The 15363-nt window shown below is 43.5% G+C and overlaps 1 protein-coding gene across 1 annotated transcript; it reads right to left on the reverse strand.

The window, feature by feature from the left end:
* Nucleotides 1-328: 328 nt before the first annotated feature.
* LOC138887624 (uncharacterized) lies at nt 329-9635 on the reverse strand. Its single transcript, XM_070169391.1, has 3 exons — nt 9432-9635; nt 9075-9200; nt 329-568 (listed from the first exon to the last, which is right to left on the reverse strand). Exons 1-3 carry the CDS (start codon nt 9633-9635, stop codon nt 329-331), a joined length of 570 nt encoding a protein of 189 aa, XP_070025492.1.
* Nucleotides 9636-15363: the final 5728 nt, after the last annotated feature.

A 15363-nucleotide genomic window follows, 5' to 3' on the forward strand; every position in this document is an offset into this window, starting at 1 on the left:
GAACCTCATGACAGCTGAATATGAAATCCTGAGCATCCTCTAAGGGGGTGCCACTATATGTGGTTGTGAAGATCTTGGTGAAACGATCAAGCCTCCACAAAGCATCCGCGGACATAGCCGCACCATCGTTGGACTGAGCCGCAATACCTGGCTGGGCTGCCACAGCTGGCTGAACTACTGGAACCTGAGCCTGAGGGGCTACCGGCTCTGGAGTACGAGTATCGGGAGTCTGAATTCCTCCCCCAGCCTGAGATGTGGCTGGAGCTACGGGAAGCATACCCGCTCTAGAAATGCCCTCCATAAAGCCTACCAGTCGGACCAAAGCGTCCTAAAGCACTGGAGTGGCTATAAAACCCTCTGGGACCTGAGCTGGGCCCCTTGGAACAGCTGGGGATGGAACCTCCTCCTCAAAATCGACCTGAGGCTCCTTCGGTGGAAATGCTGCTCGGGGCTGAGCTCTACCCTGGCCTCGGCCTCTGGCACGGCCTCGCCCTCTGCCCCTAATAGGGGCTGCTGCTAGGGGATTAGGCTGTTGCGCGGTAGAAGAGGTAGCACGTGTCCTCGCCATCTGCGAAAGAACAGAGTGGAAAGACAATCAGTACTTGAGAAACAGAATCGCACGACAAGAATGAACAAGGTGAAGTTTTCCTAACTCAGTAGCCTCTGCGGGATAAATACAGACGTCTCCGTACCGATCCCTCAGACTCTACTGAGCTTGTCCGTGAGTTGTGAGACCTAATTAACCTAGTGCTCTGATACCAACTTGTCACGACCCGAATTTCCCACCATCGGGTGTCGTGATGGCGCCTACTATCGGAGCTAGGCAAGCCAAATATTTAAAACACCTTTCCTGCTTTCTCTCAAACAATATAATAAATGAGACAAGATTTAAGCGGAAGACTTTAAATCTAAAGCAACTGAAAACCAAAAGTGCGGAAGTTTGAACCAAAATGCTACCCAGAGTCTGGTGTCACTAGCTCACGGACTACTACAGAATACTACAAACAATGTCTGAAAGGAAATACATCATGTTTGTCTGATACAAGATGAACAAACGAAAAACATGGAAAGGGCCGTCGGCCTGCGAACGCCAGCTAGGCCACCTCGAGAGTCCCTGGACTGAAGATAGCTCCCAGAAGTCCTACTGCTGCGGTCTATAAGCTACTCCCTGATCTGTGCACCAAAAATGCACAGAGTGTAGCATCAGCACAACCGACTCCATGTGCTGGTAAGTGCCTGGCCTAACCCCGGCGAAGTAGTGACGAGGCTAGACAGTACCTACCACAATTAACCTGTACAGATATATATATATATATATATACAACAAATGCAAGAAACAATAACAAGATAATACAAAGTAAAACTGGGAGGGGACATGCTATCGGGGAGTAACAGATAAAAATGAAATATCGGAAATAAGCAGAAGAGACTCTGGTTCCCATGATGTATATATATATATATAAGTGGACGGCGTGCCACACGATCCCATAATATCATATATAAGTGGACGGCGTGCCACACGATCCCATAATATCATATATAAGTGAACGGCGTGCCACACGATCCCATAATATCATATATAAGTGGACGGCGTGCCACACGATCCCATAATATAGTTCATAATATCTGACTTCATATAGTAGACCCCTTCAGGGGAGAATAACAACTCAATACCTTTAACCCGGCAAGGGTACAGCTAACAGCCCAAAATATCCCGACAAGGGAGAATATATATATCAGTCTACACATCCCGGCAAGGGAGTATTCACAACACATTCTCCTTTTTAAATCCATTCTTCCTCAACTAACACATTCATGTTCGAGCTAACGCTCCAAAAGTACACCAATCACAATTTTACCTCAACCGTTCACATTATATGAAACTCATCAAATAAACAAGGAGCTTGTGTCACATTATTCGAATTAAAAGCAATCAAGACTCACGGTCATGCTAGACTCCGGTGCATAGATAACCGTCACCATGCCTATACACCGTACTCCACATTAGCAAGTAGCAAATATCATCCTAATCCTATTCCCTCAAGCCAAAGTTAGAACAAACACTTACCTCGAATGCTCCAAACTCAACTCACGCTTCTAGTATAGCTTTACCTCTTGATTCCACCACCAATCCGCTCGAATCTAGTCATAAGTTACTTAATCACATTAATAATTACTAAATGAATCATCCCCAATGCATGAAAATAGATTTTTCAAGGTTTTTCCCAAAAAGGTCAAAAATACCCCCGGACCCACGTGGTCGAAACTCGAGGTTCGGACCAAAACCCGGTTACCCATTCCCCCATGAATCCAAATATATGATTTGTTTTTAAATCGGACCCCAAATTGAGGTCCAACTTCTCAATTTGTAGAAAACCTAGGTTCTACCCAAAACACCCAATTTTCCCCATGAAAATCTTTGATTTGAAGTTGAAATCATGTTAAAAGATGTTAAGAAGTGAAGAAAAATGAGTTAGAATCACTTACCAATCGTTTTGAAGAAGAAAAGTTGTTTGGAAAACCGCCTCTTAGGTTTTGGGTTTTTGAAAAGTGGAAAAATGACTAAAAATCCCGAATTTATACATTTTTCTGGGGCTGGCGCGGACCGCACAGAAATGCACCGCGGCCGCACCGAGGGAGGGGAGAAGTGGGCTCTCTCTGAACCCACCCAGCGCGGACCGCACTGATTTGGTGCGCGGCCACGCTGGTCGACCCTCTTAACCCACCACGCGGACCGTACCGAAAAGCACCACGGCCGCGTGGCTGCCAGCGCGGACCGCGCAGAAATGGCCGCGGCCGCGCTGGGCCTACAACATCTGAACCTGTATATTTTTTTCTAAGTCCAAGACCTCCCGGGCCCCATTCAAAACTCACCCGAGCCCTCGGGGCTCCAAACCAAGCATGCACACAACCTTAAAAACATCTTACGGACTTACTCGTGCGATCAAATCGCCAAAATAACATCATATACATAGGATCAAGCCTCAAACACATGATTTTCTTTCTTCAACTTTCATAACTCAAATTCTCCATTTTTAGTCTGAAACACGTCATATGACGTCCGTTTTTAGCCAAACTTTACAGATAGTGCTTAACACATATTTAAGACTTGTACCGGGCGTCGGAACCAAAATACGAGCCCGATACCTATATTTTCTAACTCCTTTTCATTTCAAATTTTCATATCAAATTTCAGAAAAACAATTTCTTTCAAAAATTCATTTCTCGGGCTTGGGACCTCAGAATTTGATTCCGGGCACACGCCCAAGTCCCATATTTTTCTACGGACCCTCCGGGACCGTCGAATCACAGGTCCGGGTCCGTTTACCCAAAATGTTGACCGAAGTCAACATTATGCATATTAATACCAAAATTCATCAAATGTTTCACATAATTCACATATTCTAACATAAAAACTTTCCGGCTACGCGCCCGAACTGCGCACGCCAATCGAGGCAACTAAAAGCGAGGTTTTCAAGGCCTCGAAAGCGCGGAACAAGGAAGAACTACAGTGATGACCCTTCGGGTCGTCACATTATCATATCTTGTGGTAGGTGTACCACCCGCTCCCATTTACAAGCAAGAACAAAATCACAAGGAATCCCGACAAAGGAACAAAATCAATATAATAACTTCCCGGCAAGGAAACAATAATATCAAACAAACATCTCGGCAAGGGAACAATGATATCTCAACACTATCCCAGCAAGGGAACAATAATATCTCAACAATATCCCGGCAAGAGGAACAATAATATCTCAATAATATCCCGGCAAAGGAACAATAATATCTCAACAATATCCCGGCAAGGGAACAATAATATGTCAACAATATCCCGGCAAGGGAACAATATTATCTCAACAATATTCTGGTAAGAGAGAGTCAGCTATAACCAATCCTAACTCAACTTCTACTCAGCTCAATTAATATCAATACTAAGTCATAAATAAAATCCACGAGAATAAACTAAATCTTTGCACAATATCGAGAATCATCAATTAAAGCATCTGTAGTAACATTTAAGAACACAACAACTATCAATTTAAGACTCACGGTCATGCTCGACTCCAACGTATAGATACCAGTCATCATGACTATACATCGTACTCAACAAGAAGCAATTAACAAATAGGACTCAACTCCCAATCCCTCAAGCTAAGATTAGATCGAACACTTACCTCAATGCCTCGAATACAACTCAAGTTTCAATTATAGTTTTACCCCTTGATTCCTCCGCCAATTCGCTCGTATCTAGCCACAATTTACTTAACTACATCAATAAACGCTAAATGAATCAATTTGAATGCATGAAAATGAGTTTTCCAAAGTTTTACCCAAAAGTCAAAATTGCCCCTGGGCCCACAAGGTCAAAACTCGAGGTTCGAATCAAAACCCGATTACCCATTCCCCCACGAGCTCAAATATGTAATTTGTTTTGAAATCGGATCTCAAATCGATGTCCAAATCCCCAATTTTTGAAAAATCTAAGTCCTATCCAAAACACCCAATTCCCCCATGAAAATCAGTGATTTTGAGTTGAAATCATGTTAAAAGATGTTAAGGAGTGAAGAAAATGAGTTAGAAATCACTTACCAACGTTTTGGAGAATAAGGGTTGTTTGAAAAATCGCCTCTTATGTTTATGGGGTTTCTGAAAAATTATAATAATTGAAAATCCCGTCTATTTATACCCCTCTCAGACCCCCTATGCGGACCGCACAAAATGGACTGCGGCCGCACAGCCCTTCCTGAGGATACTGCAGTCCAGTGCCCCTGTGCGAACCGCACAAAGTCGATTGCGGCCACACAGCCCTACACCGCGCACCGCATAAGGTCGGACGCGAACCGCACTGGCGGGTTCAGAGGCCTGCAACTTCTGGTTTTAAGTCTAAAACATCCCGAAACTCACCCGAGCCCTCGAAACTCCAAACTAAGTGCACACAAAACCTCAAAAACATCCTACGGACTTATTCGTGTAATCAAATCATCAAAATAATGTCATGAACATCAAATTAAATCTCGAGATCAATGAAATTTTCTCAAAACTTCTTTAAACATAAATTTTGCGATTTTAGTCCGAATCACGTCATATGACATCCGTTTTTCACCAAATTCCACAGAAATATCTTAAATCATATATAAGACCTATACCGGGTGCCAGAACCAAAATACAGGCCCGATACCACCATGTTCTAAGCAAATTTCATTTCAAATTTCTTTAAACACTTTCAGAAAACAATTTTCTTTAAAATTTTTGTTTCTCGGGCTTGTGACCTCGGAATCCGATTCTGGGCATACGCCAAGTCCCATATTTTCCTACAGACCCTCCAGGACTGTTAAATCACGGGTCCGGGTCCGTTTACCTAAAACGTTGACCGAAATCAAATTTATTCATTTTACAGTCAAAACTTATCATTTTTCACAGATTTTCACATTTAAGCTTTATGGCTACGCGCCCAGACTGCGCACGCAAATCAAGGTGGTGCTAAGGGAGGTTTTTAAGGCCTCGGAACGTAGAATTTCATTGCAACACAAGTGATGACCTTTTGGGTCATCATATTCTCCACCTCTAAAACAATCGTTTGTCCTCGAACGGACAGAAGAAGGAAGTACCTGAGTCGGGGAAAATATAGGGATAACGGCTCCACATATCAGACTTGGACTGCTAGGTCGATGCCTCAAGAGGCTGATCTCTCCACTGAACACGAACAGAAGGAAAACTCTTCGATCTCAATTGACGAACCTGCCGGTCTAGAAAAGCCACCGGCTCCTCCTCATAAGATAAGTCCTTGTCCAACTGAACAATGCTGAAATCTAACATGTGGGATGGATGGCCGTGATACTTCCGAAATATGGACACATGAAACACCGGATGCACGGCTGATAAACTCGACGCCAAAGCAAGTCTATAAGCCACCTCTCCCACTCGATCAAGAATCTCAAACGGGCCAATGAACCTAGGGCTAAGCTTGCCCTTCTTCCCAAATCTCATCACGCCCTTCATAGAAGACACTCGGAGCAATACCCGCTCACCGACCATAAAAGCCACATCTCGAACCTTGCGGTCTGCATAACTCTTTTGCCTGGATTGAGCTATACGAAGCCTGTCCTGAATAATCCTAACCTTGTCCAAGGCCTCCTGAACAAGATCCGTACCCAACAACCGAGCCTCTCCCGGCTCAAACCATCCAACCAGAGATCGACACCGCCTACCAAATAAAGCCTCATAAGGAGCCATCTAGATACTCAACTGGTAGTTGTTGTTGTAGGCAAACTCTGCTAAAGGCAAGAACTGATCCCACGAACCCCCAAAGTCAATGACACAAGCTCGGAGCATATCCTCCAAAATCTGAATAGTCCGCTCGGACTGCTCGTCCGTCTGAGGATGAAATGTTGTACTCAACTCAACCTGAGTGCCCAACTCACTGAACTACTCTCCAGAAACATGAGGTAAACTGCGTACCTCGGTCCGAAATGATAGACACAGGCACACCATGAAGACGAACAATCTTCCGGATATAGATCTCAGCTAACCTCTCGGATGAATAAGAGACTGCCACAGGAATGAAATGCGCTGACTTGGTCAGCCTATCAATAATGACCCATACTGCGTCGAACTTCCTTCGAGTCTGCGGGAGTCCAACAACAAAGTCCATAGTGATCCGCTCCCACTTCCACTCGGGAAGCTCAATCCTCTAAAATAAACCACCAGACCTCTAATGCTCATACTTAACCTGCTGACAATTTAAACATCGAGCCACATATGCAACAATATCCTTCTTCATTCTGCGCCACCAATAATGCTACCGCAAATCCTGATACATCTTCGCAGTGCCCGGATGAATAGAGTACCGGGAGCTATGGGCCTCCTCTAAAATCAACTCCCGAAGCCCATCCATATTTGGCATACACACTCAACCCTACAATCTCAAAACTCCATCATCATCTAAGGTAACCTGTTTGGCACCTCCACGCTGCACCGTGTCTCTGAGGACATATAAATGGGGATCATCATACTACCGATCACAGATACACTCCAATAAAGAAGAACGAGCGACCGTGCAAGCTAATACCCGACTAGGCTCAGAAATATCCAACCTCACGAACTGATTGGCCAAGGCCTGAGCATCCAAAGCAAGCGGCCTCTCACCGACCTGAATATAAGCAAGACTGCCCATACTGACTGACTTCCTACTCAAGGCATCGGCCACCACATTGCTCTTTCCCGGGTGATATAAGATAGTAATATCATAATCCTTCAACAACTCCAACCACCTTCTCTGCCTCAAATTCAACTCCTTTTGCTTGAACAAATACTAAAGACTCTTGTGATCTGTGAAAACCTCACATGCCACGCCATACAGATAATGCCTCCAAATCCTCAATAAGTGAACAATGGTTGCCAACTCCAAATCATGAACCGGATAGTTCTTCTCGTGAATCTTCAACTGCCGTGAAGCATAGGCAATGACCCTACCCTCCTGCATCAACACTGCCACAAGTCCAATAAGTGATGCATCACAATAAACTGTATAAGGTCCTGAACCTGTGGGCAAAACCAACACCGGTGTCGTAGTCAGAGCTGTCTTGAGCTTCTGAATGCTCGCCTCACACTCGTCCGACCATTTGAACTGGGCACCCTTCTGGGTCAACCTGGTCATCGGGGCTGCAATGGATGAAAACCCCTCCACGAACCGATGATAGTAACCTGCCAATCCCAAGAAACTCCGAATCTCTGTAGCTAATGTTGGTCTAGGCTATTTCTTGACTGCCTCAATCTTCTTCAGGTCCACCTGAATACCCTCTGCTGATACAACATGACCCAGGAATGCAACTGAACTTAGCCAGAACCCACACTTCGAGAACTTAGCATATAGCTGACTATCCCTCAGAGTCTGAAGAACCACTCTGAGATGTTGCTCGTGCTCCTCCCGGCTGCGAGAATGTATCAAAATATCATCAATGAAGAATATCACGAACGAATCCAAATAAGGCTTGAACACTCGGTTCATCAAATCCATAAAAGTTGCTGGGGCATTTGTCAACCCGAATGACATAACCAAGAACTCATAATGCCCGTACCGAGTGCGGAAAGCTGTCTTAGGGACATCGGATGCCTTAATCCTTCAATTGATGGTAGCCAGATCTCAAGTCAATCTTTGAAAATACCTTGGCACCCTGATGCTGATCAAACAAGTCATCAATCATCGGCAATGGATACTTATTCTTGATCGTAACCTTGTTCAACTGCCGGTAATCAATACACATTCTCATCGACCCATCCTTCTTCTTAACAAACAACACCGGCGCAACCCAAGTCGAAACACTGGGTACTTCTCAAGCAAGTTTTGACTGTTTTTTCAACTCAGGCGGGGCCATACGATACGGCAGGATAGAAATAGGCTGAGTACCCAGAGCCAAATCAATGCAAAAGTTAATATCCCTGTCGGGTGGCATACCCGGTAGGTCTGAAGGGAATACCTCAGGGAACTCACGAACAACAGGCACAGAATCAATAGATAAAACCTCAGCACTGGAAATGCGAACATATGCCAAATAGGCCAAACACCCTTTCTCGACCATACACCGAGCTTTCACATACGAGATAACACTGCAGGTAGAATGAACAAGAGTCCCTCTCCAATCTAAACGAGGCATGCCCGGTAAAGCTAAGGTCACAGTCTTGGCATGACAGTCCAAGATAGCGTGGTAAGGTGATAACCAGTCCATCCCCAATATAACATCGAAATCGACCATGTCTAAAAGCAACAAATCTACACGAGTCTCAAGACTCCCAATCACCACAACACAAGAACGATGGACTCGATCGACCACAATAGAATCAACCACCGGTGTAGACACATAAACAGAAACACTCAATGAATTACTAGGCATGATCAAATACGGTGCAAAATAAGATGACACATACGAGTATGTAGACCCTGGATCAAACAACACTGAAGCATCTCTATCACAAACCAGAACCGTACCTGTAATAACTGCATCTGAAGCCTTAGCCTCAGGCCTGGCTGGGAGAGCATAACATCGGGGCTGGGCCCCACCACCCTGAACTACATCTCTGGGACTGCCTGCAGCTGGCTGTCCTCCACCTCTAGCGGCCTGAGCTCCACCTCTAGCACCTCTACCTCCACCTCTACCCTCACCTCTAGCTGGCTGAGTGGCCTGTGGGACACCTGGTGCCTGAACCATAGCACGGGAACCCTGATGCAGAGAACTGCTCGAAGCTCGAGGGTAATACCTAGCAATGTGCCTCGTGTCGCCACAAGTAAAACAAGCCCTCGACTGTTGGGGCTGACGACCCTGGAAACTCTGAAGCGGTGGTGCACTGATAGGTGTTGGTGGCGCACTATAGGACTGCTGATCAGAATACTACATCTAAGGACCACGGCTACCTGACGCACCATGAGAAACCTGGAGTGCTGACTGGAAAGGCCTAGGGGGATGGCCTCTACCATATGAATCTCTACTTTCAAACGAGGAACCACTGAATCTGCCTGAATGACGGGGCCTCTTATCTGACCCATGACCACTTCCCTGTGATAGGACCATCTCCATTCTCCTGGCCACATTGGCCGCCTCCTGGAAAGATATCTCACTCCCAGTCTCCCTAGCCATCTGAAGATGAATCGGCTGAATAAGACCATCAATAAACCTCTTCACCCTCTCTCTCTCGGTAGGTAGTATGACAAGAGCATGGTGAGCTAAGTCGATGAACCTGGTATCATACTGGGTAACAGTCATGGAACCCTGCTGTAGGTGCTCAAACTGCCTCCGATAGGCCTATCACTGAGTGATGGGGAGAAACTTCTCCAGAAATAGTTGTGTGAACTGCTCCCAAGACAAGGCTGACGATCTGGCTGGTCTAGCTAAGCAATAATCCCTCCACCAAGTCTTGGCGGATCTAGATAAGCGAAACATAGCAAAATCGACCCCATTGGTCTCAACAATACCCATGTTCCTGAGAACCTCGTGGTAGCTGTCTAGGTAATCCTGGGGATCCTCAGCAGATGCACTGCTGAAAGTAGTAGTGAACAGCTTGGTGAACCTATCTAGCCTCCACAAAGCATCGGCAGACATAGCCGCTCCATTATCTGTCTGAGCTACCACACCCGGCTGAACTACTCCAACTGGCTAAACTGCTAGAGTCTGAATCTGGGGAGCTACCTGCTCCGGAGTGCGAGTAGCAGGAGTCTGGGCCCCTCCTCTAGCCTAAGAGACGGCTGGTGCTACAAAAGCAAACATGCCCGGGGTGACACTCTCCTTGAGGCCCACTAATCGGACCAAAGCATCCTGAAGAACTGGGGCAGCAATAAACTCCTCTGGCACCTAAGCTAGGCCCACCGGAACTGCTAGGGCCGGAACCACCTCATCGAAATCAACCTAAGGCTCTGTAACTGGTTCTGCTGCTCGGGGCTAAGCACTGCCCCTACCTCGGCCTCTAGCACGGCCTCGGCCTCGCCCTCTGCCCCTCATGGAAGCTGCTGCTGGGGGCTCGGGCTACTGAGCGGTGGATGAGGAAGCGCGTGTTTTTGCCATCTGTGAAAGAATAGAGTAGAAATTCAATTAGCATTGAGAAACAAACCGCACGACAAGGAAGAACGAATGTGAAGATTTCCTAACCCTATAGCCTCTGGGATAAATACAGACGTCTTTGTACCGATCCCTCAGACTCTACTAAGCTTGTCCGTGAATTATGAGACCTATGTAACCTAGAGCTCTGATACCAACTTGTCACAACTCGGATTTTCCACCCTTGAAAGTCGTGATGGCGCCTACTCATAGAAGCTAGGCAAGCCACGCATTGCGGAAAATTCAACCTCTTTCATTTTAGCCTTTTTAACCAATTAAATTAGTAGGTAATTAGCATTTATATTATGACGAAAGATGAAATTTAAGCGGAAAACTTAGATAAATATTATACCAAAACCGATATGAAGAAAAATCCAACATATATCTCTACCAAGAAACTGGTGTCACAACATTCACAGACCGTCTAGGATTGCTACATACAAGTGTCTGAAAAAGGAAATATAGTCTGTCTCAGATACAAAAGAAAACAGAATATCTAAATGGATAGAAGAGACGTCGGGCGTGTGGACGCTTGCAGGGCTACCTCGGTGTCTCGATGGAATGAAGGCTGTCTCCCCTACGCTGCTGACCAAGCACTGCTCTTGTATCTGCACATAAGTGCAAAGTGTAGCATCATCACAACCGACCCCATGTGCTGGTAAGTGTCTGGCCTAACCCCGGCGAGGTAGTGACGAGGCTAGGACCAGACTCCTGATAAACCTGTGCAGTTATGTATATATATATATAGCGGAAAGATAGACGGAAACAAACAATTAAAACTGGGGAGGGGAAACATGCATCAAGGAATAACAGATAAGGCAGAATCTCAATAAAATAAAAAGGAAACCAAAATTTAACTTCTAACAAGGATAAGGAAAATAAAGGCAAATTTCACTTTTAGTTTACATCTTGTTGCAGGCGTGCAACCCGATCTCATTTCTTATATCTTGTGGTAGGCGTACCACCCACTCCCATTTTATTAAATCTCGTGGTAGGCATACCACCCACTCCCATTTCATTAAATCTCGTGGTAGGCGTACCACCCGCTCCCATTTCATCAAACCTCGAGGTAGGCATACCACCCGCTCCCATTTCATCTTATCTTGTGGTAGGCGTACCACCCGCTCCCATTTCATCATATCTTGTGGTAGGCGTACCACCCGCTCCCATTTACAAGCCAGCACAAAATCACAAGGAATCTCGGCAAGGGAACAAAAGCAATATAATAACTTCCCGGCAAGGGAACAATAATATCAAACAAACATCCCGGCAAGGGAACAATGATATCACAACACTATCCCAGCAAGGGAACAATAATATCTCAACAATATCCCGGTAAGGGAACAATAATATCTCAACAATATCCCGGCAAGGGAACAATAATATCTCAACAATATCCCGGCAAGGGAACAATTATATCTCAACAATATCCCGGTAAGGGAGAGTCAGCTATAACCAATCCTAACTTAACTTCTACCCAGCTCAATTAATACCAATACTCAGTCATAAATAAAATCCACGAGAATAAACTAAATCTTTGCTCAATATCGAGAATCATCAATTAAAGCATCCGTAGTAACATTTAAGAACACAACAACTATCAATTTAAGACTTACGGTCATGCTCGACTCCAACGTATAGATACCTGTCACCATGCCTATACGTCGTACTCAACAAGAAGCAATTAACAAATAGGACTCAACTTCCAATCCCTCAAGCTAAGGTTAGACCGAACAATTATTTCGATGCCTCGAACATAACTCAAGTTTCAATTATAGCTTTACCCCTTGATTCCTCCGCCAATTCGCTCGTAGAGCCACAAGTTACTTAATTACATCAATAAACGCTAAATGAATCAATTTGAATGCATGAAAATGAGTTTTCCGAAGTTTTACCCAAAAAGTCAAAATCTCCCCTGTGCTCACGTGGTCAAAACCCGAGGTTCGAACCAAAACCCGATTACTCATTCCCCCACGAGCTCAAATATGTAATTTGTTTTGAAATCGGATCTCAAATCGAGGTCCAAATCCCTAATTTTTGAAAAACCTAGGTCCTACCCAAAACACTCAATTTCCTCCATGAAAATCATTGATTTTGAGTTGAAATGATGTTAAAAATGTTAAAGAGTGAAGAAAATGAGTTAGAAATCACTTACCAACGTTTTGGAGAAGAAGGGTTGTTTAAAAAATCGCCTCTAATGTTTATGGGGTTTTTGAAAAATGATAATAACTGAAAATCCCGTCTATTTATACCCCTCTCAGACCCCCTGTGTGGACCGCACAAAATGGACTGCGGCCACACAGCCCTTCTTGAGGATACTACAATCTAGTGCCCCTGTGCGGAGCGCACAAAGTTGACTGCGACCGCACAACGGTGCCCCTGTACGGACCACACAAAGTCGACTGCGGCCGCACAGCCCTACACTGCGCACCGCACAAGGTCGACCGCGGACCGCACTGACGGGTTCAGAGGCCTGCAACTTCTGGTTTTAAGCCTAAAACATCCCGGAACTACCCGAACTCACCCGAGCCTTCGAAACTCCAAACCAAGTGCACAAAAAACCTCAAAAATATCCTATGGACTTATTCGTGTAATCAAATCATCAAAATAACGTCATGAACATCAACTTAAATCTCGAGATCAATGGAATTTTCTCAAAACTTCTTAAACATAAATTTTGCGATTTTAGTCTGAATCACGTCATATGACATCCGTTTTTCACCAAATTCTTCATAAATGTCTTAAATAATATGTAAGACCTGTACCGGGCACCAGAACCAAAATACGGGCCTGATACCACCATGTTCTAAGAAAATTTCATTTCAAATTTCTTTAAACACTTTCAGAAAACAATTTTCTTTAAAAAATTCGTTTCTCGGGCTTGGGACCTCGGAATCCGATTCCGGCATACGCCTAAATCCCATATTTTCCTACGGACCCTCCAGGACCGTCAAATCACGGGTCCGGGTCTGTTTACCCAAAACGTTGACCGAAGTCAAATTTATTCATTTTACAGTCAAAACTTATCATTTTTCATAGATTTTCACATTTAAGCTTTTCAGCTACGTGCCCGGACTGCGCACGCAAATCGAGGTAGTACTAAAGGAGGTATTTAAGGCCTTGAAATGTAGAATTTCATTGCAACATAAGTGATGACCTTTTGGGTCATCACAACTGTATTCATGGAGTGAAACATAGGATTACAGCTGGACAGATTATTGTATTTGACTGTATTCACGGCGTGAAATAGGGGATTACACTATTTTTAAAACGGAAAGTGAATAATTAACATAAAAGACTCCTAATATAACTCAACAAACTCAATTATAACACACAAATTTTGTATTTTCAGTTATTAAAAAGATTCTCAACCGAAAAATACCCCCAAAAGATAGCAATCTTCAGAGAAATTATATAATACATCTGAATACATAAATTATATTAATTAAAAAAAATATATGAATACATTCATGGCATATAGCGAGACAGTGAATGCAATCAAATACATAGAATATAGCGGGATACATTGAAATACAATGAAAAAAAAGACAATGAAATACATGGAATACAACGAGATACATTGAATTACAATGAAAAAAAAAAGACAATGAATACAATAAAATACATGAAAATACATTGAAATATATTAACAGAAAATCAAGTTGCTCAGCCCCAAACTCCGCCGTCTTTGTTCAAGAACAAACCCTAATTTTCGGTGAATCCGCCGTTCACCGGAAGCCGGTAGTCCATTGAGGATGTATCTAATGAGCAAGGAAAAGAAGTTGTTGATGCGGGGCCTGAAACTAGTGAATCAACTTTAAAGTCAGCTACACCAACAGTTCTAATCCGAAGTGTTGTGTGATGAGGAGGAAAAAAGTGCGGGTCTAAATTCAAAAGGTGATAATGGATCTAAAACTCCCTCTAAATCTGATCAGAAAACAAGGATGTCGTCGTCTTTTTTAGAGTCTAGTTTTTCTTCAAGAAATGCCAAGTCCAAAAGAGGCAAGGATGCCATTCTTGACCTACTAAGTGATGATGATTTGCTTAATTCCACGCCGGTGAAGCAGAGTTTGTGTGAGTCCGGTTCATTATTGAATAGTGTATCAAAATAGAGAAAGAAAGAAAATAGTGTAACTGAATAGCGTATTTAGTGGCTTAGGGATAAGAGGTAATCAAAATTAAATATTTTGCTATAAATATTAAAATGTATATATAGAATATAATTTTTTTAAATGGTATTTATTTAAAATAAATAAGGTGTTAACCTTTGCTATAGCAGATAAAAATTTCTTGTAAAAACACTTCCATTTGCTATACAACAACTTTCTAAGAAAGAAAATTCTAGCACAACATTTATCTTCAATGAATGTTTAACAATGTGAAGCGACTATTTAATATTTGGTGACATTATTCTGACCGTGTTTTTAGAGATACAAATTCACATCAAAAATAATTTTTTCGACAGATTTAACCTTATTTATCAGTTTTAATTTGCAAATGCTCATTACCTTAACTTACCCTTGAAAAAGTGTGTCAAAAGGTAAAGAGAACTGATACAATTACGTGTTAGAATGTAATATAAAGGTATTTGAACAATACTAGAGTTGAAACTGAAACTCGAGTATTTGAAGTACAAATTACTTCTTTGTGGTGGAAAACACGGTCATAAATATCCTTCTGTACGGTAGGAACAGGAACAACGGAAAGACAACATATATATGTACACATGTCATTTGTTAACCATTCCTTGAATGACACATGGCAATAGGGAAAT

The sequence above is a fragment of the Nicotiana sylvestris genome, chromosome 3 (genome assembly GCF_000393655.2).
Source record: "Nicotiana sylvestris chromosome 3, ASM39365v2, whole genome shotgun sequence".
NCBI classification, from domain to species: Eukaryota; Viridiplantae; Streptophyta; class Magnoliopsida; order Solanales; family Solanaceae; genus Nicotiana; species Nicotiana sylvestris.

What these genes read in the sequence shown, in the direction of transcription:
- LOC138887624 (XM_070169391.1), bottom strand. Translation starts at nt 9,635, where the DNA reads ATGGCTAGGGAGACTGGGAGTGAGATATCTTTCCAGGAGGCGGCCAAT. An exon ending in CTTTCCAGTCAGCACTCCAG is followed by an intron (nt 9,201 to 9,431) that starts GTTTCTCATGGT and finishes GCTATGGTTCAG; the next exon opens with GCACCAGGTGTCCCACAGGC. An exon ending in CTGCAGGCAGTCCCAGAGAT is followed by an intron (nt 569 to 9,074) that starts GTAGTTCAGGGT and finishes GTTCTTTCGCAG; the next exon opens with ATGGCGAGGACACGTGCTAC.